Source organism: Nyctereutes procyonoides, unplaced genomic scaffold, assembly GCF_905146905.1.
Source record: "Nyctereutes procyonoides isolate TBG_1078 unplaced genomic scaffold, NYPRO_anot_genome, whole genome shotgun sequence".
In the NCBI taxonomy this organism is placed as follows: Eukaryota; Metazoa; Chordata; class Mammalia; order Carnivora; family Canidae; genus Nyctereutes; species Nyctereutes procyonoides.
In genome coordinates this window covers 69,344,439-69,369,440 of record NW_026575052.1, presented here as the reverse complement: position 1 = coordinate 69,369,440, position 25,002 = coordinate 69,344,439, and the positions used below count along the sequence as shown (strand labels likewise).

The 25,002-nt window shown below is 40.5% G+C and overlaps 1 protein-coding gene across 4 annotated transcripts in view; it reads right to left on the bottom strand.

Moving 5' to 3' along the window:
* The window catches only part of PRTFDC1 (phosphoribosyl transferase domain containing 1), a 96,158-nt gene extending 71,626 nt beyond the window's left edge, over positions 1 to 24,532 (bottom strand). Inside the window, exons 1-3 of one of the 4 annotated variants that reach the window (XM_055332518.1) lie at positions 24,357 to 24,532; positions 15,187 to 15,293; positions 9,278 to 9,461 (exon numbers count right to left, since the gene is read on the bottom strand). In XM_055332518.1, the coding sequence (XP_055188493.1) occupies positions 9,278 to 9,461; positions 15,187 to 15,293; positions 24,357 to 24,404 (339 nt within the window). In that variant the 5' untranslated portion in view covers positions 24,405 to 24,532. Of the gene's footprint in view, positions 1 to 9,277; positions 9,462 to 15,186; positions 15,294 to 23,547; positions 23,736 to 23,773; positions 24,033 to 24,356 lie in introns of those variants that run through there. The other 3 variants (XM_055332517.1, XM_055332514.1, XM_055332515.1) reach the window with 3 other exon arrangements.
* Between the last annotated feature and the right edge of the window lie 470 nt (positions 24,533 to 25,002).

The window sequence follows — 25,002 nt, the reverse complement described above, 5'->3', positions numbered from 1 at the left end:
ATGCTTGTCAATTTCTTCTCATTGCATTTATTTTTGGGGGGTTCAATTTCCTTCTTACAAAAATACACCCTTTAGGAAGTGCTGTCAGTCAGCGTCTATTACTGGGAAACTTTCAGCATGTGATTGCTTATGTCTCTAGCTGGCACTCACATTTGAGTTAAAGATTAATAGAGAATGAAAATCATGGTGGACAGTTATCTTCTCTCAGTATGTTGCTGATAATACTCCATGCCTTGTGATTTCTGTTATGGCCTTTGAGAAGTCTGTTGATCCTATACTAGTGATTCCTTTAGAGACAACTTCTCTTTGTTCCTCATCTGCTTTCACAATCTATTCTTTGATTTTGGTGTTTTGTTTTTCAGTTTCATGATGATGTGCTAGGTATGGTCTTACTGTGCTTCCTACTCTGAATAGTCATGTTCCTTCATCAGCTCTAGAATATGATTAGGTTTTTAAATTGTATTTATTTGTTTGACAAAAAGAGAGAGAGAAAAAGGGAGACAGAGAGAGATAGAGAGAGAGAGAGAGAGAGAGAGTGAGAGAACAAGTAGGCAGAATGGCAGGCAGAGAGAGAGGGAGAAGCAGACTCCTTGCTGAGCAAGGAGCCTGATGCAGGGCTTGACCACAGGACTCCAGGACCTGAGCAGAAGGCAGACACTTAACCAACTGAGCCACCCAGGTGCCCCAGGATTAGGCATTATCTGATCAAAAATTCCCTCTACTCAATTCTCTCTACAGAATAGTCTTTCCTTCTGGAAATCCTAGGTGACATAATTTGGGCTTTTCATGCACTCTTTTATGTCCCTTAACTTCTCCCTCTTATATTCCATTTCCATCTGTGCTATCTTCTGGGTATTTTTTTCAGATCTATCTTTCAGTTCAGAATCCACATCCATATCAACATTATCCTATCATCTGAGTTACTATCTTATCCATTCAGTTATAATATTTTTCTCCACTAGACTTTCTATTGCTTCACTTCTAAAAGTTTTTTTTCTTAAAAATTTTATTTATTTATTCATGAGAGACACAGAGAGAGGCAGAGACATAGGCAAAGGGAGAAGCAGGCTCCTCGCAGGGAGCCCAATGTGGGACTAGATCCCAGGATCCCGAGATCATGACCTGAGTCAAAGGCAGACGCTCAACCATTGAGCCACCCAGGTGCCCCCACTTCTAAAAGTTTTCATTTATTTTTTTCTTCTCATGCTATCTTACTTTTTTCTTTAAATTCCTTCATTTATGTCTTTAGTCATAATACCTATAATTATTTTATATTCTTTTTCAGATAGTTTGTGTACCTATTTCTGCTATTTATTTTTGCCAGCTGATCTTGCCCGTGGTGAATTGTTTCTTTGCATCCATTGTGCTTTGGATTTGTGCACTCAGCTTAAGTACAGCTTATCTGAAGGAACCGGCCTAGGTGGAGGCATTCCTTTCAGAAAGGTTTTCTGGCTTTTACCAGGCACCTTGGGGATATTGTGGTCTGAGACCAATTTTAATATTAAATGCTCTGCTTGGAGTTTCCCAGACAATGCAGGTAAAGTAAATTAAAACCTTTAACTCACATGTGGTACAGACTTGAATTTAAAAATCCCCACAGGATATTTTACTTTCCTGTTCCAGCCCAGCTAGTTTCTTGGGGTCTCCCATTATTTAAGGATGGACTTTTTCCCTGAGGGCATGCATCTTTGAGGGCACTGGCTTTGCTGGAGGGTCTCATTCAGCTTCCTATTTTATATTGGTCCAAGGCTTTATCATCTGTCTCTGTATAGGTGTGAAAATCAGATGCTGAGGCTTCAACTCCTCCTCCACAACCCCCTCACAAGCACAGTCCCCAGTTCATCTCTTGTCTGATTCTCAGAATTTTCATTTCTATTTCTTGGATACGCGGTACCTTCTTGTGAGCTCCAGGGAGCATTGAAAAGGGTTTAAAAAACTATCATTATATTTCACCTCGCAGTTTTAGGTGTTGGTATAAAGAGGATTTTCAAGATGTCTGTTCCATAAAACTGCCGCAATTAAACTGTGTTTGGTCTATTAACCTACCTGAACATATTACTTTGAGTAAAAGACAATGTTTTTAAAACCTGTCATGTAGTGGTATAATACAAATAGATGAGATGTAGTGTTTCCTTAGATTAGATCTGCTGAAAAATCTGGCCTAATAGGTGAATAAATTCTTATGAGAAATAATTGATATTTGATTCTTTGTTAAATAAACACTGAATACTTTCACAAATTTCATTGATTTTATAAGAAAAGCCACAAACTATGGCTACTTGTGTGCATATGGGATGTCATACATGTAATAAGTTCTCTCTCTGATGCAACTTCTAGATTTTCTCAAGTAAAGCCACTATTTATTTATTTATTTATTTATTTATTTATTTATTTATTTATTTCAAGAGACAGAGCACATGAGCAGTGGGATGGAGGGGCAGAGAGAGAGAGAATCTTAAGCAGGCTCTGTGCTCAGTATGGAGTTTGACACGGGGCTCAATTTCATGACCCTGAGATCATGATCAAGTCGAAATTAAAAGTTGGACGCTTAACTGATTGAGCCACCCAGGTGCTCCAAGGCCACCACTCCTTTAAGGCACTTTATTGCATAACGATAATAACTGTATGTATGTATTTAATATGTATCTAACATATATTTTCAGAGAAAAATATAACTAACTCCTTCATAAATGTTGGCAAACATATTCACATCTTATAAAACAATAAAGTTTTGTGGGAAAACTTAAAAAATTTGTGGGAAATGTGGATATGTTGTAAAGGGCACAGGCTTGAGAGACAGATGGGCTTGGGTTCTGCGGCCATCTCTTTATTGGCTTTGTGACATTGGGTGAGTTAATGAACCTCTCTGAGCCTCCTTTTCTTTATCACTAAACGAAGAAATGAGAGATACCTGGTAGGGTTGTAGACAGAATTAAATGAGACAATGAATTCATATAGCAAGTGCTGAATGAACATTGGTGGAAAGACAAGGAAAGACAGAAGGGAAAAAGGCAAGGAGAAGAAGGGAAAACTTGAAATGCTAAGGATCTGAGGCTGCCAGTGTTCTCCATTTCATTAAAGGACAGGAGTGTGTTGACCCTGCTTTCCAAGGAATTAGCCTAATGCTAATTTCTAAATAAGCTTTGGCCAGATTGCTATCATTCATGCAAACTCATTCCATGTCTTATGAAAAGTTTCATATAACAACAAAGACGAGTCAAATTGCCTAGAACCTGGAATGCTTGAATCCATCCACCCCTTCAGGAAGATCCCTTAGTAAAGAGTGGAGGGCACCAAGCAATGAGATCCCTCTCGGGAAAAGAGCCCCTCAAGTGACTTATGAACGTGATGGCTGTGACAGGGAGAAATATGGCCTCTGCCCCAAATAGGAAATCTAAAAAGAATCACAGAGCAAGAGGCTAGGAGGAAGTAAAAAACTACACAATGCTTTTGACCAGCATCCACAATTGTACAGAGTCCTGCTCTCTCTCCAGAAACTTCCAAAGGAATAGAAAGAACATTTCATGGTCACTGTTTCTGCTGAGAAGTTCTCAAGAACAGGTTCGGAGGTATGTGGGAACACCAAACATGCTCAGAGGAAAATTAGCTGGTCCTGTTCCCCTTATTTGGTGGTGTTTATTAGGTTTTGGTTTTTTAAAAATATATCTCTGCCCTCAAGAATGCTGAAAGAACTCAAGTATGTAAAGGGATGGTCAGCTCAAGCCTAGCCTGACACAGCAATTAATTCATCTCTGGATGAAGACAGCTTACATGCTATAAGTAGAAAGCTGTTCACATCACACCTCAGTCTATGAATATGGTTTTTCCATTCATTTCTGAGGATATTTTATTAGGGGAAAAACTGGCTCTGACTGAGCAGGTAGGCTTTTTTTTTTTTCCATGAGAGACACACAGAGAGAGGCAGAGACATAGGTAGAGGGAGAGACAGAGACATAGGTAGAGGAAGAAGCAGACTCCCTGTGGGGAGCCCGATGCAGGACTTGATCCCAGGATCCTAGGATCACAATCTGAGCCACAGACAGATACTCAACTGAGCCACCCAGGCACCTTAGCAGTAGGCTTTTATTTTTTTTTTTTTTATTTTTTTTTTTTTTTTAGCAGTAGGCTTTTATATTGTATGTGAAGTAATTTCTCAGGAGACGATCCGTGTTGCTCTGTTGATAGACATGAGGAAAAACATTTAGCAAGAAAAGAAAACACATGACAATTATCCTCAGGTCCTACAGGACAGTGTATGAAAATAAGTGAAGGTAGTGAAAATTTAAAGTCTACTACTGCCTCCTCCTTCATCAGAACCCTAGGCAGGAACCCCCATATCCCTCTCCCTAGGAAACATATGTTGATTTGAAAATATCTGTCTAGATGCAGCAATAATGCTTACAATGCTAACGGAGTTTTAGAAATGGAAATGTTTCCTTTGAACTAGTATCATATAAATATGAGTTAACAGGGCATATAAGTGTTAGAATGTATGCCTCTAGGTTAAAATATTGATCAAATAAAGAGAAAATGTGCAGAGAAATGGACAATGAGAGACAGATAGCAGTATTATTTAATCTGACCTAGATTACAATGTTGTTAATTTCAGCAAGACTGGGTCATAAAACTAGCCTCAACAAATTTAAAAGAATTAAAATCATACAAATTATAGTTACTACAAACAGAATTAAGCTGGAAATCCTACAGAACTATCTCTGGAAAATCCCCAAATATTTGGAAATTAAACAAGAAATAATTCATGAGAGAAAGAGGAAGTCACAAAGGAAATTAGAAAATAGTTTGAGTTGAATGAAAATGAAAACAAAGCATCAAATATTGGGGGATGCAATAGTCAATATCCTACCGATTGAGAACAAGGCAAGGATGTTTTCTTTCACCATTCCTAATCAGAATTGTATAGGAAGTCCTAGCCAGAGCAATAAGGCAATAAAAAGAAATAAAAAGTCTACAAATTAGAAAGGAAGAAGTAAAACCATCTCTGTTCATAGAAGAAATTATAAGAAATTCTACAAGAAAGTTTTAGAACTAGTAAGAGTTTTGAAAAGTTTTAATATTCAATATACAAAATCAGTAGTATTTCTTTTCTTTTTTAGTAGTATATCTATATACTAGCAGCAAACAATTGGAAATTGAATGTCAAAGAAAAATTGACCAAATACAATAGGACCCAAAACATTTTAAATATTTAGGCATAAATCTAACCAAAGATATCTAAGATCTGACTCTTGAAAACTAGACAAACATATTAAATATTAAATAAGACCTAAACAATTGAGAAATATATTCTGTTCATGAATTGGAAGACTAAAGAGTGTTAAGATGTTAATTCTCCCCAAATGGATCTATAGATTCAAAACAATCCCAATAAAAATTCTAACAGGTTGTTTTGCAGAAATTAACAACATGGTTTTAAAATTTACATGGAAAGGCACAGAACCAGAATAGCTAAAACACTTATGAAAAAGAACAAAGTTGGAAGACTTATGCTACCTGACTTCCAGACTGATTATACTGTCATAGTAATCAGAACAGTGTGGTATTGACCAAAGAATAAGCATATAAATGAACAGAACTAGGTAGTCTCAGAAATAGACCCATACTTATACTCAAGTGAATTTCAGTGAAAGAGCAGACAATACAATGGGGAAGGATAGTCTTTTCACCAAATGATCCCAGAACAATCAGATATTCACTTGCAAAAAGAAAAAAAGTGCCATATTAACAAATTAACACAATGTGGATCATAGACCTAGATTTAAATGAAAACTATAAAACTTCTTTTTTTAAAAGATTTTCTTTATTTATTTGACAGAGAGAGAAAGAGTACAAGCAGGGGGGAGTAACAGAGGGAGAGGGAGAATCAGTCTCCCTGCCAAGCAGGGGGCCCAATATGGGACTCAATTCCAGGACCCTGGGATCATGACCTGAGCCAAAGGGAACACTTAAATGACTGAGCCACCCAGGCACCCCAAAACTATCAAAATTCTTAAAAAAATAACAGAAAAAAAATCTTTGTGATTTTGAATAAGGCAAAGATTACCTAGATACACAAGAAGCATGATTCATAAAAGAAAAAATGGATATATTGGGAGTTTATCAAAATGCTTAAATTATGCTCTTTGAAAAAAAGAATTACCGTTCCTGAAAATAAAAGAACAACTCACTAGCTGGAAAATGTACTCAAGACACATACCTAATAAAGAATCTGTGCCTAAAATATATAAGGAATTCTCAAAACTCAATAATAAGAAAACATATGACCCAAATCACTGAAACGAGCAAGATATTGAACAAATAGTTCAACAAAAAACCAATATGAATAGCAAATAGCAAATGAAAGTATGCTCAATATAATTACTCCTTAGGGAAATGCAAATTAAAACTGCAATGAGATTATTATCACCTATCTGAAGGGGTAAAACAAAGGAAAAAAAAAGAAAAAAAGGAAAACTAGCAATACCAAGTACTGTGGAAAATAAGAAGCAACTGGAACTCTCATTTGCTGGTGGAAGTGCAAAATTATTCAGTTCCTCTAAAAAACAGTTTGGTAATTTCTTGTACACACTCACCGTATGACTTAGCAATTTCAAGAGAAGTTTACTCAAGAGAAATGCAATATAAGTACACACAAAAACCCCTATGTGAATATTTATAGCAGCTTTGCTCATAATCACTCTAAGGAGACAAACCAAATATTCTTCAGCTGATAAATTATTTTATTTTATTTAAAAATTTTTAGAGTCTGGCAGCCTGGGTGGCTCAGTAATTTAGCACTACCTTCAGCCCAGGGCATTATCCTGGAGACCTGAGAATCGAGTCCCACATCGGGCTCCCTGCATGGAGCCTGCTTCTCCCTCTGCCTGTGTCTCTGCCTCTCTCTGTCTCAATCTGTGTCTCTCATGAATAAATAAATAAATAAAATCTTTAAAAAAAATAAAAATAAAAGTAAAATATTTTAAAGATTTATTCATTTATTTGAGAGAGACCATGAATGCAGGGGAAGGGGCAGAAGGAGAGAGAGAGAGAAAAAAAAAATCATAAACAGACTCCATGTTGAGAGCAGAGTCCATCACAGGGCTCAATCTCACGACCCTGAGATCACAACCTGAAATTAAGAGCTAAATGCTTAACCAGCTGCACCACCCAGGGGCTCCTGAATATATGATTTTAAAACTGTGATAGTAAAAAAACAAAAACAAAAACAAAACCAAAAACCTGTGATAGTTCCATATAATGAGATTGTATTTGACGATAAGAAGAAATAACCTTCTGGTATACATAACAACATGGATGAATCTCAAATGAATTATGTTAAGATTTACAGATGTACTAAGGTTACCTGGTGTATTATTACATTCTATGACATATATGGGAAGAGCAAAGCTCTAGAGACGGAAAATGTATCAGTGCTTTCCAGGAGCTGAGGAAAGTGGTGACTACAAAGTACAAAGGGACACAAGGGCATTTTTTATGGTGAAGGATGTTCTATATACTGATTGTGATGATTTACATGACTATGTAATTGTCAAAACTTACAGAACTGTAAACTAAAACAGATCATTTCTCTTGCATGTAAATTATACTTCAATAAATCTGACTTTAATTTTTAAAAGAGTTTAAAAACCTGTTTTCCAGGGGAAAATCCAATAAGGATCAGAGCCAAGCAAATAAGAAAAAAAAAATCTTCTACAGAAGCTCAGCGACTTAATCTAGGATGAAAGGAACCTAAAGAAAAAGGTTTCCAAGAAAAGATGAAACTAACAATTTAAGGTTCACATGTCTATAAAAAATAGCTTAGAAGTCATTGGGAGAATACAGAATGTCTGAAGAAATGATAAATAATTTGCCAGTTGCTCAAGAGCTGAAGCAACTGAATCACAGAGAGTGGTGGGTGGAACCCTAAGGCACATGCCCATCTGGTCCCTGGTGGACACACTGTTTAATCTCCTCCACTTGAGTGTGGGTGAGACTAGTAGATGTGGGAATGCACTCCCATGATTAGGGAGAGAGACAGAATCAACAGCAGACTCAGTACTGAGTGTGGAGCCCATTACAGGGCTTAGTCTCACCACCCTGAGATCCTGACCCGAGCTGAAATCAAGAGTTGGCCGCTTAACTGACTGTGCCAACTGGGCACTCCAGGTCAGCTATTAGAAGAGGGGTCAGAGCACCACTAAATGGAAAGGTTCTGCTGTGCCAGGAACTGCCTGGTGGAGGGGACCATGAGGCAAAGCCTGAGGGCAGCCTGTAGATGCTGAAAGCGTTTCCACCAGGGAAGTAGAGACTGAATTCTGCCAATAACGAATGATCTTCTGCCAACAAGTGATCGTGGAAATGTCACTCATCTGCAAACTTCAGAGGAGATTGTACCCCTGGTTAACATCTTGATTTCAGCCTGGGAAGACTCTTGAGCAGAGAACCCAGGCCTGTATGTCTAACCTAGAGAAACTGAGGTAATAAATGTGTGTTGGATTAAGCTACTAAGTTTGTGGTGGCTTTGTCACACTGCAGTAGAAAAGCCATTTAAACAACAAATTAAAATGTGTCAAGCTAGTTTAATCAGAGAATACTTTTATGGCTTTGACTCCAACAGTTTCTCACCGAACAGTAGGCTAGTTTTGATGATTTACTATATGTTGAATCAAAAAGCATCACAGAAGGTAACTTCAGAGAAGAGGAAGGACCCAGTGGATGATGTCTTTGGAGGATAATCTCCCTTGGTTCTGTCCAGTGCTGTCTAAGAAAACCCAGTATAGATTGGTGGAGGGGCCTTTTGTTGGAGGTTCTCTCATCTTGGCTCACTGCACATGGTAACTCATTGTCCCTACAGGCTTCCCTTTTACACTTTCAGGCCATGACTACAGCCATCTCAGTACTAATACTGTCCTCTCTGGGCTGGACACCTTCCTACGGGTCTCAAGGGCCAACGGTGACATCCAGACCGGAAACAGGTCAGTGTTCACCGGACTTTCTTAACACTCATTGTTAACACACTCAGTTGTGAGGTTAGTCACCAGGAAATAACTACTCACTTTAAAACCATAAAAGAAAGTATGAATCATTCCCGAAGCATCTTTCCATATATGTGATAACAGAAAGAGGGGCTTCCGCAAACCACAGTATTTCAATTATAGGCTGAAGTATCTTGCAAATTTAAAAAATGACATTCTTCATTTTCATCATATTATCAATTTTTTTATTCTAGAAAAATCATTATTCTAAACATTAGATAATGAAAACGGAATTAACAACTTACCCTGTAACTTTTCAGTCTGATGAAATCAACCTTCATAGAGACAAATCTATCTGAATTTCGACTGATGTTCTTCAGGTGTTCCACAAGATCCGCACAGAACTTGTAACCTCCTTTCAGCACACACAGGATCACAATGTCACAGTATCCTATGTCTTTCAGAATATCCTTTGCTAGCCGTTCAATTCTGAAAGAGGAATTAAAAGATATAGTAAAGCATAAGTACTTCTGAGTAATTTTTTCTTTTCAAAGAAAATGCATGATGTACTACCCATATTAGATTACGTAGGGGATTGTGGAGGAGAGCTCGGGAGACAGAAGCCCACAGATAAAGAAGCTTTGTTAAGGCTGGACAAAGAGAGAGTGTTCGAAACATATTTCTGATAACCACATCATCATCCATAGTACATTTTTGCTCCTCTGTGTCACAAGCATGAGTAAGGTGTAAAATAGATGTCAAAGATCATGAATGCTATTATTTTATCACTATAGAGCCTGGTTGTTAACAATGCCATGAAGGTATCTGCTCACTTTATAGCAAAGAGAGAGGACATGGGAAAATGACTCACCCACCTTATGACATTAGAGGAGACTGGAAGAAAAGTCAACTCCATAGTAACTATCAAAAGAATAATCTCTGTCTTCTGTTTGACAAAAATGGCACATGACCTATGTGAAAAGTGCCTAGAACACAATTCCAATAGGCATCATTTCCAGGGAGCACCATGTGAATGATCCTTTCCTGGAGTTAGGCAGCCTTGGGCTGGTATCCAATGCCTGAATTGAAACTGTCACTGTGTTTTTTCTAATTGTTTCATGTCTGTAAGTCCATTGCCCAAGCATTCATACAATATTAAAACCTTGAATGGAGGCAGGAGGTAGGGTTGCATATTAAAAAAAAAAATTCCTACTGGCACTTCAGATAGAATTAGATTTAAAATGTGTTAACCTTTTAGGACACTTGGGTGGCCTAGCAGTTGAGCGTCTGCCTTTGGTTCAGGGCGTGATCCCGGAGTCCTGGAATCAAGTCCCACATCGGGCTTCCTGCACGGAGCCTGCTTCTCCCTCTGCTTGTGTCTCTGCCTCTCTCTCTCTGTCTATCTCTCTCTCTCTGTGTCCCTCATAAATAAATAAATAAAATCTATAAAAAAATGTTAACTGAATGATCTGTGTATATATATATATGTATATGTAAAGCATTTTATTATATATGTTGTACATATATTACATATATGTAATAATATATTACATAATATATTTTATGTTATATAACTTATGTATGTTTATGCATACATATGTTGCACATATATATATACATTTACATATTAAAGAGCAACCATGGTTTCAGACAATGTTTCTCAAAATATGGTCATCAAGAAAATGTACATCAGAATGCAAGACAAAGGGACATTCATTTTCGGCATAATGGAGTGAGGCGGTCAACACATTTCCACAAAAAAGTAATTATAAAGCTGGATAAAACTGCCAAAAATAACCATTTCGGCACTCTGGAAGTTAACCAGAAACATATAACAAACTGTGAATCATTTATTCATGAAAACATTGAACAATGGGTAGAAACAGCACAAATTTGGCATTCTTGCCAGAGAATGCTCCCACCTCTCTGAGCCCTTCATCAGCTCCATTGTTCAACCAGATAGTTCAACGAAGGTGGCCCACTGCCAGAGGAAGCTCACCTGATAGGGAGCATCGTCGGTTAGTATGGCTATCTTGATAGCCTGTGAACAGGGAGAGCCAATGGCTCCATTATCATGAAGTTGCAAATAATCTAGTTTAATTGCTAGTCTAGTTGGGACTAGTCTAGTCAAGGATTTAATAGGGAGTTCCAGGAGGGTAGAGTCATGGGAAAAGGATAGATAATAAACTCTTCATGTATCCCAAATTGACCAGAAGCTATGCACATGCCCAGCAGAGACCAGCATGGTTCAGGTTGCCTATACATTTCTGAATGATGGAGGCTGTATGTGCAGAGGAGACACAAGAAAGCACAATGAAACAATAAAAGCCAGGGAAGACTTGAAAGAGGCTGGAAATTTGAATGTGCTTGTCAGCCCCACACACATTCATCAGCAGAAAGTAGAAGTTTTACTGGCCTGAGGTGTTTGAGTACAATCTCCAACCAATCTCAGGCTGAAGACTAAGCTCTTCTGACACAGGGTAAGTCCTAGTAAGTAAGGGTTACAAGTAGAAACAAGAAAACTGCATATTACCAGAGGCTACACAGTGTGGAGGAGACAAATTCCACAGAACGGAAGACAAACAACAACAACAACAACAAAAAAAAAAAACCCCTAAAACCAGAAAACGAAACCAAAGAAAAAGGTCAATGAACAGCAAATAATTACAAATATGGTAGGTATTAAATCAACTATATCAATAATCTCTTTAAATATGAATGATCTAAATACAGCAATTAAGACAGACTATCAGAGTAGATTAAAAAAAGACTCTCACATATATTGTCTATAAATATAAAGGCACTATAATAGATTAAAAGTAAAAGGATGGAGAAAGACATACCATACTTATATCAATCAAAAGAAAGCAGGAGTAGCTTATTGATTTCAGACAAAGCAGATTTCAGAGCAATGAAATTATCCGGAATAAAGAGGGTATTATATAATAGTCAAGAAGTCAATTTTCCAAGAAGACATGACAATCTTTAATGTACATGCACCTAACGACAGTGTTAAGAACCTGATAGAACTACAACGAGAAATAAATCATCTACTGTAGTTGGAGACTTCTATACCCCTCTATCAGTAATTGACAGATCCAGCAGTCAGTAAACTACTAAGGATATAGTTGAAACACATAGTACCATAAATCAAGTGGACCTAACTAGCATTTATAACATTCTTCTCAAAACATATAAATAAGAAAATGAAAAGACAAGCCACAGATGGGAGGTGGGGTATTCAAAAAATCACACAACTGGTAAAAGACTTGTATCCAGAATATATAAAGAGCCCTAACAATTCAATAAGAAGACAACCCACCGAAAGTAAAAATGGCAGAAGACTTAAATAATCATCTCTTCAAAGAGAACATAAATAGCTAACAAGCACACTAATCATTAGGAAAATGCAAATTAAAACCACAATGAGATACTTTTATATATCTACTAGAATGGCTATAGTGAAAAGTACAGACAACAATAAATGTTGAAAACTGTGTGGAGAAACTGGAATCTTCATCCTTGCTGGTAGAAATATAAAATGGTACAGCTGCTTTGGAAATAATTGGCATTTTCTTAAACTGAACTATAAAACCAAGAATACTGCTCCAAAAAATCCATCCAAGAAAAATGAAAACATACATCCACACAAAGACTTATATGTGAATGTCCATGGATGCATTGTTCATAGTAACTCAAAACTAGACATCCAAATAATCATTGATTGGTAAATCAATAATTAGATATTGTAGGATTTAACCTATATGAAATGTTTAGAAAAGACAAATTTATATAGAAAGAAATCAGACTAGTGACTGATGCTGCAAGGAAGAACATGGATTGACAGTAAACAGATTTTGGGGGATGAAAGAAATACTATAAAATGATGGTTGTGCTTGCCCAACCATAAAAATTTACTAGAAATCACTGAATCATTGACCTGTAATGGGTGAATTTTGTAGTATGTAAATTACACACTTAATTAAATTCATTCCTGGGGCCCACCCCAGACCACTGAATCAGAATTTCCAGACATAAAGCATAAGAATACACCTTTTATTTGGCACCTGGTGTCTCAATGGGTTGAGCGTCTGACTCTTGGTTTTTAGCTCAGGTCATGATCTCACGGTTATGGGATCAAGTCCAGTGTAGGGCTCTGTGCTCAGCACTGGCTTGCTTGTCTCTCTCCCTCTGCTTCTCCCCCAGCGTCCCCACTCTCTCTCTCATGAATAAATAAAATAAAATCATTAAAAAATACATATTTTAACAAATCACTGGTTAAGTCTCCTGTACTGGGAACTGACTTTGAGGAGCCCTTGCAGGACCCAATCATGTACTAGATCAGGATGCATTTAAATAAGTCATAAAATTCAGGTGAAAAAAGCAGGAATTTGTTTAAACTGGGGGATTCCCAAAACAGTGCTAAGGGAAAAGTACCTCTGAATTATTAAGATGTGAACTGAATACGACGACTCCACTACACAACAAAAGTTGGTTTAATTGTTAAAGTCAAGCAGGTTTCTTTCCTTTTTTTTTTTTTTTGCAGGAATTTCCTTATTTTTAATATGAATTGCTAACAGGGAGATTTGACCATTTGGGAGATGTGAAATTTCCCAAGTTTATTTGATCACAGAACATTTTGTTCCCTTTGAGGATTGGGACTTATATTCCACAGAAAGCCACTGTAGGCCATGAGAAACTCCAAGCCAGGCTGTATTTTGATAAAATATAATAGTCTGAGAGAACGTGCAATATCCAAGTATTATCCAGTAGACAAATTTTAGAGCAAAAGAATGACATTTCCTTTTGCTATAGACAGGAATTAATGGAAAGATAATATCCTGGGAATATGGACTGTCTAATGTTTTTCAAACTTTACTTTGGCTAAGGACTTATTTCATAAGTTAAATATTAACTCAGAAGAATATAATAGATTTTTTTAAATGGAAGCAAAAGTATTACAGTTTAAGAAAAAGGGAAGCATGTGGAGTCCAAAGTTTTGATTTGCTCCTACTTCCCATTGCTTCTTTCACCCCCATTTCTGGGTGTTTAAAGAATCTCTATGTTCCTGGGAGTGCACTGTGAGGCTTGCTTTCCATGTAAACATGAAGGCTTAAGTAGTTGATATTTGTACAAGAAAACAGAGGTACATGGAATGATAAGAGTCTGGGCATTAGGCAGTTTTGTGAAAGGGGTATGACCTTGAAATCCTGATGCTTAAAGTGGGGCGCAAGTGGAGGATGCTCTCTGAAAACCAAGAAACAAATGGTGACTTAGTGACTTAGAACAGGAGAAAATGTTGGCTTTTACAAAGCCAGCTGGCTAGACAAGAGCTAAAGGATATCTATATAGATGGGTCAGAAAGAACTAGAAATAGTATTCTAGAAATAGTTCTGTGCAGATATTTTTAAGCTGAAAATATGCCTATTCCCAAAACATTACCACTGCCTGGAAACCATAATTGTGCACAGACTGGCCAATCTGTGATACATTGCTTGATCTAAGATATATGCCAAATTTCAGGAAAAGTCAGGGCTTCAGGGGTGTGTCCCATGAAGGCAAAGTTCACCTGTTAATTATCCCTGGTTAACTCAAGAGTCTGTGAATAATTTAAGACAGACATTCTTGGGTAAAGAACAATGCTTTCCCAAATCCTATTTTTATCAGTATGTACAGGACATTGTTATTTTGAGGCTGATATATATATATATATATCCAGTAGACAAATTTTGTCCAGTAGACAAATATATATATATATATATATATATATATACATATTTTTTTTCTTACCATTTCTCTGGGACAAATGTCCAGGTAAATAGTTCAGTTAAAGCATCAATTCATTTTATTCCAAATTCTCTGCCCTAAAAAAAGTTCTGTCTACCTCTATATGGCAGACTCAGGAATAGGGTCGTAAAGTGTATTGTATGATTTGCACAAGAGGGGGCCAGACAGCACAGGACCAAGATTGACATAAGAAATAACACTCAGGGGATCCCTGGGTGGCGCAGCGGTTTGGCGCCTGCCTTTGGCCCAGGGCGCGATCCTGGAGACCCAGGATCGAGTCCCACATCGGGCTCCCAGTGCATGGAGCCTGCTTCTCCCTCTGCCTATGTCTCTGCCGCTCTCTCTCTCTCTCTCTCTCTCTCTCTCTGTGTGTGTGTGTGACTATCATAAATAAATAAAAATTAAAAAAAAAAGAAATAACACTCACCTGTCCACAATGATGCCATGAGGTATGAGGACATAATCCAGATCTCCATAATAGTGCTGTGGGTATGTGAATAAATCCAAGTCATATCCTGGCCAACTGTCCATAATCTGTAAATCAAATTACTTTGGTCAAAATATTTTTCATGGGAAATTTATTTGGAAAACATAAATAAACAAAATGTATATCATTTGGAAAAAAGGAATAGCATTAAAAACAGAGAAAAGGTCTGACAATCAATACATTAGATTACATTCCGTCAATCTATTGAAAGCTCAGTGGGAGAAAGTACTTTGTTTCATGAAAGCTGACAAAGAATCTAGTACTGAAATAAACAGAGTTTCCAGTCCTAACTTTTGGCATCATACAATGAAATATCAACCTGATGTCTTATAGCTAAACTGATAGTATTGTTTGTAAGAGTGTGTTTTTGTGAATATATCATTTATATCTAAATGATATAGTATCATTAATATAAGTAACACTGTGTTCATAAGTATATTAATATGGACAGTATCATCATAAATTATTATAAATATTAATACATATACTATTACATTTTTATATATTGTAAATGCCTCATCTGCCTGGGAAAGATTACCTGTTACAGTAAATGTGTCTTGGGATTAATATAGACACAAACTTCTATGTGGCCTACTCATTACAATAAATACTTCAAAATAATGTACCATGGTGGGAACTTCAGTCAAGTCCCATTGGGAAAAACTGTTACAGAAAATCAGCCTATTCATGCAGTGAATACAATATTAGTCAGTCTTCCTCTTTCTTAGCACTAGATGTGCAACTTTTATGGTTAGAACAGGAAAAATGTGGGAGAGAAAATGAAGGTGAAGAGCGAGTTCCTTTTACTTTCAGATCACCGAGAGAGGATACAACAGGGAAGTGTTAGCACTCAACTCATTGCATAGCTGTATTGCAGATTCCTGATCTTTGATGACTCCTGCACCCTTCCATCAGACTCCTCTATTCAGCATGAAGCTTTTATAATGCAGAGCTATCCTGAATCTCCAGCCCATTTCCCTACACCATCATCTTCCCATCCTCAGACTGGTCTTTGGTCAAGTGGTGACCCTTCCCAGCTCTGTCTTCTGTTCATTGTCTGTCTTGCTTCTGCATCCTCTCCCTCTGTATCTCAAGTGGAATCCCTTCCACAGAAGCTCAGGTCACAGGCCCCACTTATTTCTGGAGGCCTTGCTCACTGCTCATACTCTCTGATCTTCTCTCTGAAACTCCTCATAGATGAGGTCCTCATAGCTCTCTGTCTTTTTAAAGGCTCCCATTCAGCCTCCTTGAGACGACTCTTGCCTCTTCCAGCTCACTCAATCTTGTCTGCTATAGAACCCATTCGTACTTCCTTTCATTCTGGCCTGTCCTCCAGCTTTCCACCTTTCTCCTCAACCAGGACTCAAATCCTTAGTCCAGCCTCGACCCACACCCATCGCAGTTCTGGGTTCTGGAATGCCAGCCAAACCAAATTCAGAGCATTTTCTTCCAAATGTATCTCCTTCCTATCTCAGCAAAGGACAACATATTTTTCTATTTGGTCAGATTGAAATGTTGGAGTTGCTGTTGACTTCTTTCTTTCATTCCCTCATGTAACCCATTAGCAAATCCTATCATCAATTCCTTTAAAATTTAACAGGACTCCCACTCAGCATCCCAACTGTTACCTCCCAGTCCATGCCACCATTTCTCCAGGAACCACCGCCATGGTTATCAGACATGCCTCCCTGCTTCCACCCTGACACCCCCCGCCCCATTCTAACATGGCAGCTGGACTGCTGCCATCTTCTGCTTATCTTCTTTGGGGGGCTTCCCATTTCTCTCTGAGTACAATCCAGAGTCCTTACCATGGTTCACAGGGGCTAACTCTCTCGACTTGTCATCTGTAGGCATTCTCTTCCTCCTTCATTCTGCTTCAGCTACGTTCTTCTTGCTGATCCTGATCCTTCAATGTGCCAGGCATGTTCCTACCTCAAGAGCTTTGCACCTGCTCTTTCTCTTGCCTACAATACTCTTCCCCCAGATTTCTACATGGCTTACAGTTCACTTCCTTCAAGTCTCCATTTAAATCTCCCCTCCACGAAGAGGACTTACCTGATCACTCATATAAAATAGCACCCTCTTCCTTCCTACTCATCTCTGAATCTCTTTTCCCCAGCTTTATTTTTCTTCACAGCACATGTTTCCACTGGATGTGATGCATATACATCTGTGTGTTTTGTCTTGTCTCCTCCCACTAGAATGTCAATGCCTTCTGACAGAGACCATGTCTGAGTCATTGTTGAAACCCCAGTGCCTAGAACACTGATCTAGAATACAGGAAGTGCTCAAAAATGTTCACAATTCTCCATCCGAAGACTACTTAATACTACCTGAGCTCCCACCCAAACTGATTTGCCTTGATTTGTCTCCTTGCATAAAGACCACCACTGTCCAAGGCTCTGGAAATTCATATCTACCACGGGCAGATTGTTAGCCAAATGGTGTATGTCATCTGCATATTTGAAAAGTACCACATTTGCTCTGCCTCTATCAGTAAATTGGCTGTGTGCAATGATTGAATTTGCACAGAGCAACTCTGTTTCCTAGTCCTGAGAACTCCCTGGGCCCTTAACTATCAACACCACAGTTCCTTGTCAGAGCCTGAACACCAGCTGTACGTGCAGAGCCTCCAGAAGATCCTCTGGCAGGCCATGGTAAAGGCCAGACAAGAACCCCAATGGGCATGAGGCCCTAGGGAGACCATTCAAGTGCATAGCATTTTCTGGCTCTCCTTCCAGACCACACACACTACCCACTCCACTTCCTGGAGCCCTTCCAGGTGGCGGCATCATTAACTAGTGGTCTTCTGAGCCCATTCTTCTACCATGCAAATCCTTTACTGCCCCCTGCCCCCTGCTGCATCTCAGAGCCTACATTCTTCTCAGTGTTCTAGAGCTCAGCTCTGACACATACTGGCTGTGATGCTAGGGAAAGTACTCATCCTGCCTGAGACTCAGTTTCCCCCTCCTTTAAATAAGACACAATAAAACCTACGGACAGGGTTGGTGTGAAGATTAAGAAAGAACAGAGTCTCCAAACCAGGCAGGAGCAACCCCATTTGAGGATCTGCTACAAAGCAGCTGCCTCTCCAGTATTATGGACTGAATTGCACTCCCCCCACCTAAAATTCATATGATGAAGCCCTACCTAACCTCCCACTGTGGTGACCTTAAGAGGTGAGGCCTTTAGGAAGTAATTAGGTCATGAAAGTGGAGCCCGAATGATGGAATTAGTGCTCTTATAAGAAAACCAGCAATTTCTCCTGCATGCTCTCTTTTTTTCTTCCTCTTCCTTTGCTCCCGCTCTACTCTCTCTGTCTCTGTCTGTGTCTCTCTACCATGTGAGGACACAATGGGAAGAATAAGGCAGCTATCTACAAGCCAGCAAGAGTCCTAATCAGGAATGAAATCAGCCAGCACATTGATCTTGGACTTGCACCTTCCAGAACTATGAGAAATACGCATCTATTGTTTAAAACAAGCAAACAGTGCTCGCTTCGGCAGCACATATACTAAAACAAGCAAACAAAATGAGAGAGAGAGAGAGAGAGAGAATTTATTTAGAGTTTCTAGGACATCTCCTGGTATATAATAAGTGCCTAATAACTGATGTCAAAAAGAAGAAACGAATGATAAACAAATGACAAAACCAACCTATTTTTAAGTGTCATCATGGTAACCTGTAGTCAGAGGTGGCATGGAGTAGTGGTCAAGCACACGGACTTAGAAGTCCAGCACATGTGAAGTGGGGGGTTTATAGCTTGGGACTTAACTTGGGGTTTTAGCTCTCTGTGCCTTGGTGTGTTCATCTATAAAAGGGAGTCAGTGCCTGCCTCACATGGCTATTGCGAGGATTCAATAAGATGTATAACAGAAATAAAATTCTTATATCATTATTTAATCTATAGTACCTACATAGTAACTGCTAACCATCTAGATATGCTAAAACATCACTAGTTAACTTGCAAATTAAAGGTCTTGATTTACAGAAGAACCTCAAACCTTTTTGTCAATGTCATGTTACCTTAGTAAAAGTTACACATTTAAAAATAGAAGAAATTTATTTGTCTAAAACTATTTTATAATTAAAACTGGACTTTTCCAATTAGTCTGAAATCATGAGTTTTCCTTGTTGAGATAAAAGACAATTAGAGGTAAAGAAACTACTGGTTTACAAACAACAGGTGTTGGTGAGGATGTGAAGAAAAAGGAACCCTCGTGCACTGTTGGTGGGAATGCAAACTGGGGCAGCCACGTGCAAAACAGGGTGCAATTTCCTCAAAATATTAAAAATAGAACTACCCTATGAACCTGGAATCACACTACTAGGTATTTACCTAAAAAAATACAAAAACACTACTTGAAAGGAATACATGCACCCCGATGTGTATATCTACAATAGCCAAACTATCGGAGCAACCCAAATGTCCATCGATAGATGAATAGATAAAGGTGTGGTATATATTCAAGGGAATAGTAGTCAACCATAAAGAAAGAATGAAATCTTGCTGTCTGCAACAACACAGATGGAGCTAGAGAGTATTATGATAAACGAAATAAGTCAGAGAAAGACAAATACCATATGACCTCACTCATACGTGGGATTTAAGAAACAAAACAAACATGCAAAGGAAGAAAAAAAGGGAGTAAGAGGCAAATCAAGAAACAGGCTTTGCTTATGGAGAACAAACTGATGGTTACCAGATGGGAGATGGGTGGAAGGAATGGGTGAGATAGGTGATGGGCACTAAATTGTACACTCACCATGATAGAAAAAAAAAAAAAAAGAATATGCTGTTAAAAAAAAAAAGACAACAACTACTGGTTTACTCCTCATAATTCCTAATGGTACATGAAAATTGCATTGCAAATAAGTCCTAAATCTGAAGGAATAGAGGCTGCTATGAACTGTAGATAATTATGTTATTCATCGGCTTTTTAAAAAATCAAAACAAGAAATCTTTAAATAGTTTCAGCATCACAGATAATATGCTCTAAGTTTAGCCAGAACAATACTTTCTCTGTTCAAAGACACAAAACATGGCTAGGCTAGGGAAGTGACAAACACAACAACTGAGCCATTTTATACAAAATTCAAACCCCAGAACTCATTTGGCTTCTCTTTTTTTCTTATTTGAAGATACACTGAAAACCTTCTTTAGAAGTCATTAAAATATTTTTTGGCTTAGCATGTTTCTTGCACCATTTTCCGGGTTTTTTCCCCTAGGGAGAAAAACAATTTGAAAACACATGCAAAAAACACATCCCTACTCCTCTCTGCCTCTGAGCCCCACACCCTGGGCCCCACTCTCTCCTTCAGACTGGGAGCCTGGTTGGTGCCAATTTTCAGGCTCACATCTACCCTTCAGCTGTCAGAGAGAAAAGGAATCTCATCCCTCAGCAGTTCTTCCAGGAACCCCACACACAACATCGAACATTGACTGGCCCAGGCCAATGAGGTGCACTCTGATGGGTGCCTCAAACCACACGTGGAGACAATGTGTAGAAGCAGCTCCCTAAAAAGAGGGGGTCCAGATTCTGCTACCAGAAGAATGAAGGGGACTCGCCAGACCAAATGACACCTTGTATCACACGTGCCCTCCTCTTCTGTGGTGGGTTCGGCACCCAACCTAGTAAAGTTGTGTTTTAGATGGTTATCTCATTACTTATCTCCAATAATGCCACAATACTGGGGGGGGGGAGCACCCATAATAGAAACACAACAATCATTTTAGATTTTTCTCTCCTCCTTATGCCTTCCAAACTCACTGTGCAGGTACTAACTGTGATTCTCTTGATAATGCTTCAAGAGAAAATAAAACATAAAATAGAAATAAAACATAGCTAAGAACCTGATCCAAAAAGGCCATATTAGTAGAGATCTTTATCTCTTCCTGAGAAGTAAAAAAGATGTACCAACCACGGGCTGGTGACCTTACTGGCTCCAGATCAAATAACCAGTCAATCTTGAGCAAAGTTTCTGAAGTCAAGGTCTACAACTCTATTTGGCAATTAACATTTGCTACTGCTCATTGTTAATAATCTACTAATGTCCTACGTCCTCCATTCAATGGAAAGCCATCTGTAGGCAAGAGTCATCTTAACTCTTAATATTCCCTTTTCTTGCACAAACCATACTTCTTGTTTCATGCTTAAGTCATTGGCTCTATGCCCTCCCTGCGATCTACATCACATAGTTTCTACCAACTCAGAATTTTCTTCTGCACCTCATTTCTGAACAGCCCCCAAACCTGTCTCCATCATCATCCTACCAGCCACTACATCCTACTAGCCACTACATCCTTCACCTGCCTTAACCCAAAAGGCCTCATCTTTATATGCCACATCCAATCTTCCAGAGCAATCTCATCTTGGAAGTACTTCCCTGCAATCACAGCTTCCCACATAGCACAGTGAGTGACTTCAATCCTGCTTCTGTCATTTGCTAGTTATGTGACCTTGGTGACTTTCTTAATCATTAAGGGTCTGTTTCCTCCTCTGTAAAATGGAGATCATTCTATTCCTCCTACCTCACAGATTTGCAAGGAGTAAATGAATAACACAGCAAAAACACACAGTAAGTGCTCAATACATGCTCGCTATCACTACCTGCCCTCTTTTTCACCGGTACCAGATCTTCCCTTTTGTTTTTTGCAACCATCCTGGAGGGCTCTCTATTTTCCCTGGAAAGCTTCCTTGCTGAGCTCCGCCTTTCCTCTCTACCCTAGATGCCATGGGCTTCGAACTCACTCTGAATCTGCCTTCCCAACCTGCATCCAATTTGAATTCATCTAATTATGCCCAGCTCTACTGGAGAAAGTAGCAAAAACGCAGGGGCTCTCCCCGTGACACATTATTTCCATCCTCTCATGAGGTCCTCACACTGCTTCACACCATCTTTCTCACAAAATTACCTTGCTTCCCAGAGAGCTTCTTCTGACACTAATAGGCTGGGCTATTTGTACTGTTCCATCAGTTGCTTTTTAGACTTTAACGATCTGCCTATCTTATTAGTCATATCAATTTACCTAATTCCTTTCTAAGGGTATATCTAATTAAAGGATAGCCTATATTGTAGCCATTCTACTGATGGGATGGATGATTGTTTGAATGATTCTCACTGCTAATGGTTTTGAGATTGTTGAATACAATGGACTCTTTTTCCACCTTAGTCCTGCTTGCTCTTTCTGGAGCATCTGACACTTTTAATGGCCCCTCTCACCTCTCCACAAAACCCTGTTCCCTAGACACCTACCACCCTGTCTGTCCTCTCCGACTTGGCTCTTCAATATTGGTCTCTTTATCGGGATTCTGCTGGACACGCTGCCTCTTACATTTGGGGATTTCCAGGTTTCTATCCATAAACTTATAATTTTCCCCTCATTTTTATGGGTATCCCTATCCATACCAAGCATCGAATATTTGTCTATTTTCTGAAGATTTCCAAGTCTATCCAATCACCCTCCTCAATTGCAAATATGAATTTCAAATTGCCTACAGTGAGTGCATCTTGACCTGTGCACCTTGCAGACTCAATTTGTCCAGAATTAAACTTATTTCCCTTTGTATATTTTCATTCCTCCCCCCAACCCCCCACACACCCCCTTGGGCCTGACTGTTCTCTCCATTGCAACTGGAGTGATTTTTAAAAAAATTTTTTTAAAGCATAAATTGGGTGTGAGGGTTTCTTCTCAGGATACAATGATTTCTTTGCAATCGGTATGCCCGGTTTCTCTTCTTCACATGGTTACCTCCTACTCGCCCTTCAGGCCAGGGCTCAAATATCACTGTCAAGAGGACATCCTGACCACCTGAGCACAAGCAGTGCTCCCCAGCCCTCCTTCAATCACTCCATATCTCATTCCCCCTTTTCTTTTCCTTGCACAGGTCACTATGTGAAATCTTCTTCTTTATTTGCTTGCCTATGTAAGCCCTTTTTCTAGAATGTAAGCCCCTTTTCTAGAATGTAAGCCCGATGAAGACAGAGCTTTATCCGGGTCCCTGCTGGATCCACAGAGCCCAGAACACCACCTGGAACCCCGCAGGACTGACAACAGGTGTGGAATGAATAAATAAATGAATTCTTGGTCCTTTACATGAAAAGGTCCTGCTGATAAATTACGAACTGAGCAACACCTTCCAACCTGACTCCTTCTGTCTGAGGGTGCAGTGTTTCCTTCCCCAAGCTCGTTACTCCAGCAATCCATGCACATAATTAGACAGTTTATTAGTGAATACCACAGATCTCTGATAAAAAGGATTGTTAATGCAGCAAGTTCGCCCCACTCTCCCCCCTCACCTCTGTTAATAACCACCACCTTCTGCAGAAACTATTCTGGACAGCAGCCCGGAGCTGAGGCCAGTGGCCACAGGGCAAGATCGGATTTGATTCCAGGACACTGACAGATGGATACCCTCTGGCTGACTCTTTGAGGGGCTCCCAGGGATAAAGAGGCTCTGGTCTGGGAATCCATCGTCCCACATCCCCCCATCCAGACACGCTACTACATGGGCACTATACATACAAGCTCTCCAATTCGCTGGCTCATCGGGTCAAGCCTGCTGTGTCCCCCTTTTGTTGACAAGGATACCGACGCCCCAGAGGCTGTGGAGCTCATGCCGAGACCCCGGAGCCCCAGCCCAGGTTTCAAAGCTCCAACTCCGGCCATGGGAGCTACTTTCTTTCCTAGCCGGCCCCAAGAGCCCTCAGCATCCTTTTGGGAAACAAAACTTGAGGCCGGCGCTGGAGGGGTCAGGAGGAAGCCCGGGGGGGCGGGGGGGAGGCCCGCAGAGGGGCGCGCGGGGAGTCACCCGGGGAGCGGAGCCGGCGCGCGCAGCCTTAGCGCGGGGGTCTCCGAGGCCCGGGTCGGGGGGAGGGACGGGGGGGGCACTGAGCGCACGGGGCCACGGCTCTCAGGTGTCGCGGGGAGCGGAGCGCGGAAGCCGTCCGCGCGGGGCCGGGGGACAAAGCAGCGGCCCTCTCGCCTTTCCCGCGAGTGCATTTCAGGCATTTAATCTAAAAGGAGGGTGCCAAGAAGGGAGGGGAGGAGAGGGGAGGGGAGGGAGCGGGGGCCCGGCTCAGCCCCGAAACCGGGAGTTCGCATTTACCACGACGCCGCGCCCGTAGTCTGGCGCCTCCTCGCTGCTCCCGGCCATGTTTCTCCCGGGGAAAGCGGGAAGGGAAGCGGGCGCGGGAGGGAGCTGGAGGGGGATGGTGCCGGGGCCCGCGCGCCGCCGACCCCAGGCCTGGCTCCCGCGGCTCGCTGCGGCGGCGCCGCGCCCGCCCCCCCCCCCCGCGCCCCTCCCCGCGCCCCTCCCCGCGCGGCTCCCCGGGGCGCGGGCGAAGCTGCGGGGCCGCGCGTCCCTGGCGGACGGAGCCCCGGGGCCCCCCGCCTGCTCCCCGGCGGCCCGCGGCTGCGATTTTATTTTCCGCTGGGAGGGCGGCCCGCGCCCCCGCCTCCCCAAGGCCGTGGTCCCCGCTTTGGGGCGAGCAGGGTCTCCGAAGCCTTCCTGCCGATTTTCCTGCGCTCTGAGCAAAGCCGTGAAAGAGTCCACGATGTGGGGTGTTCTCGAACTATGGCTGTAGACGAAACTACCCCGACCGTGATTTTTTTTTTTTTTTTTAACTGTGGTTTTAAATCCTCGAAACCTCCAAGCCGGGAGTGTGAAGGAGCCCCGTGATTGCTTTTACCCCGGCCCAAGCCCGCACTGGAGGGTCTGGAATGCGAAACAGGGGCCCGGCCTTCCCTTCATT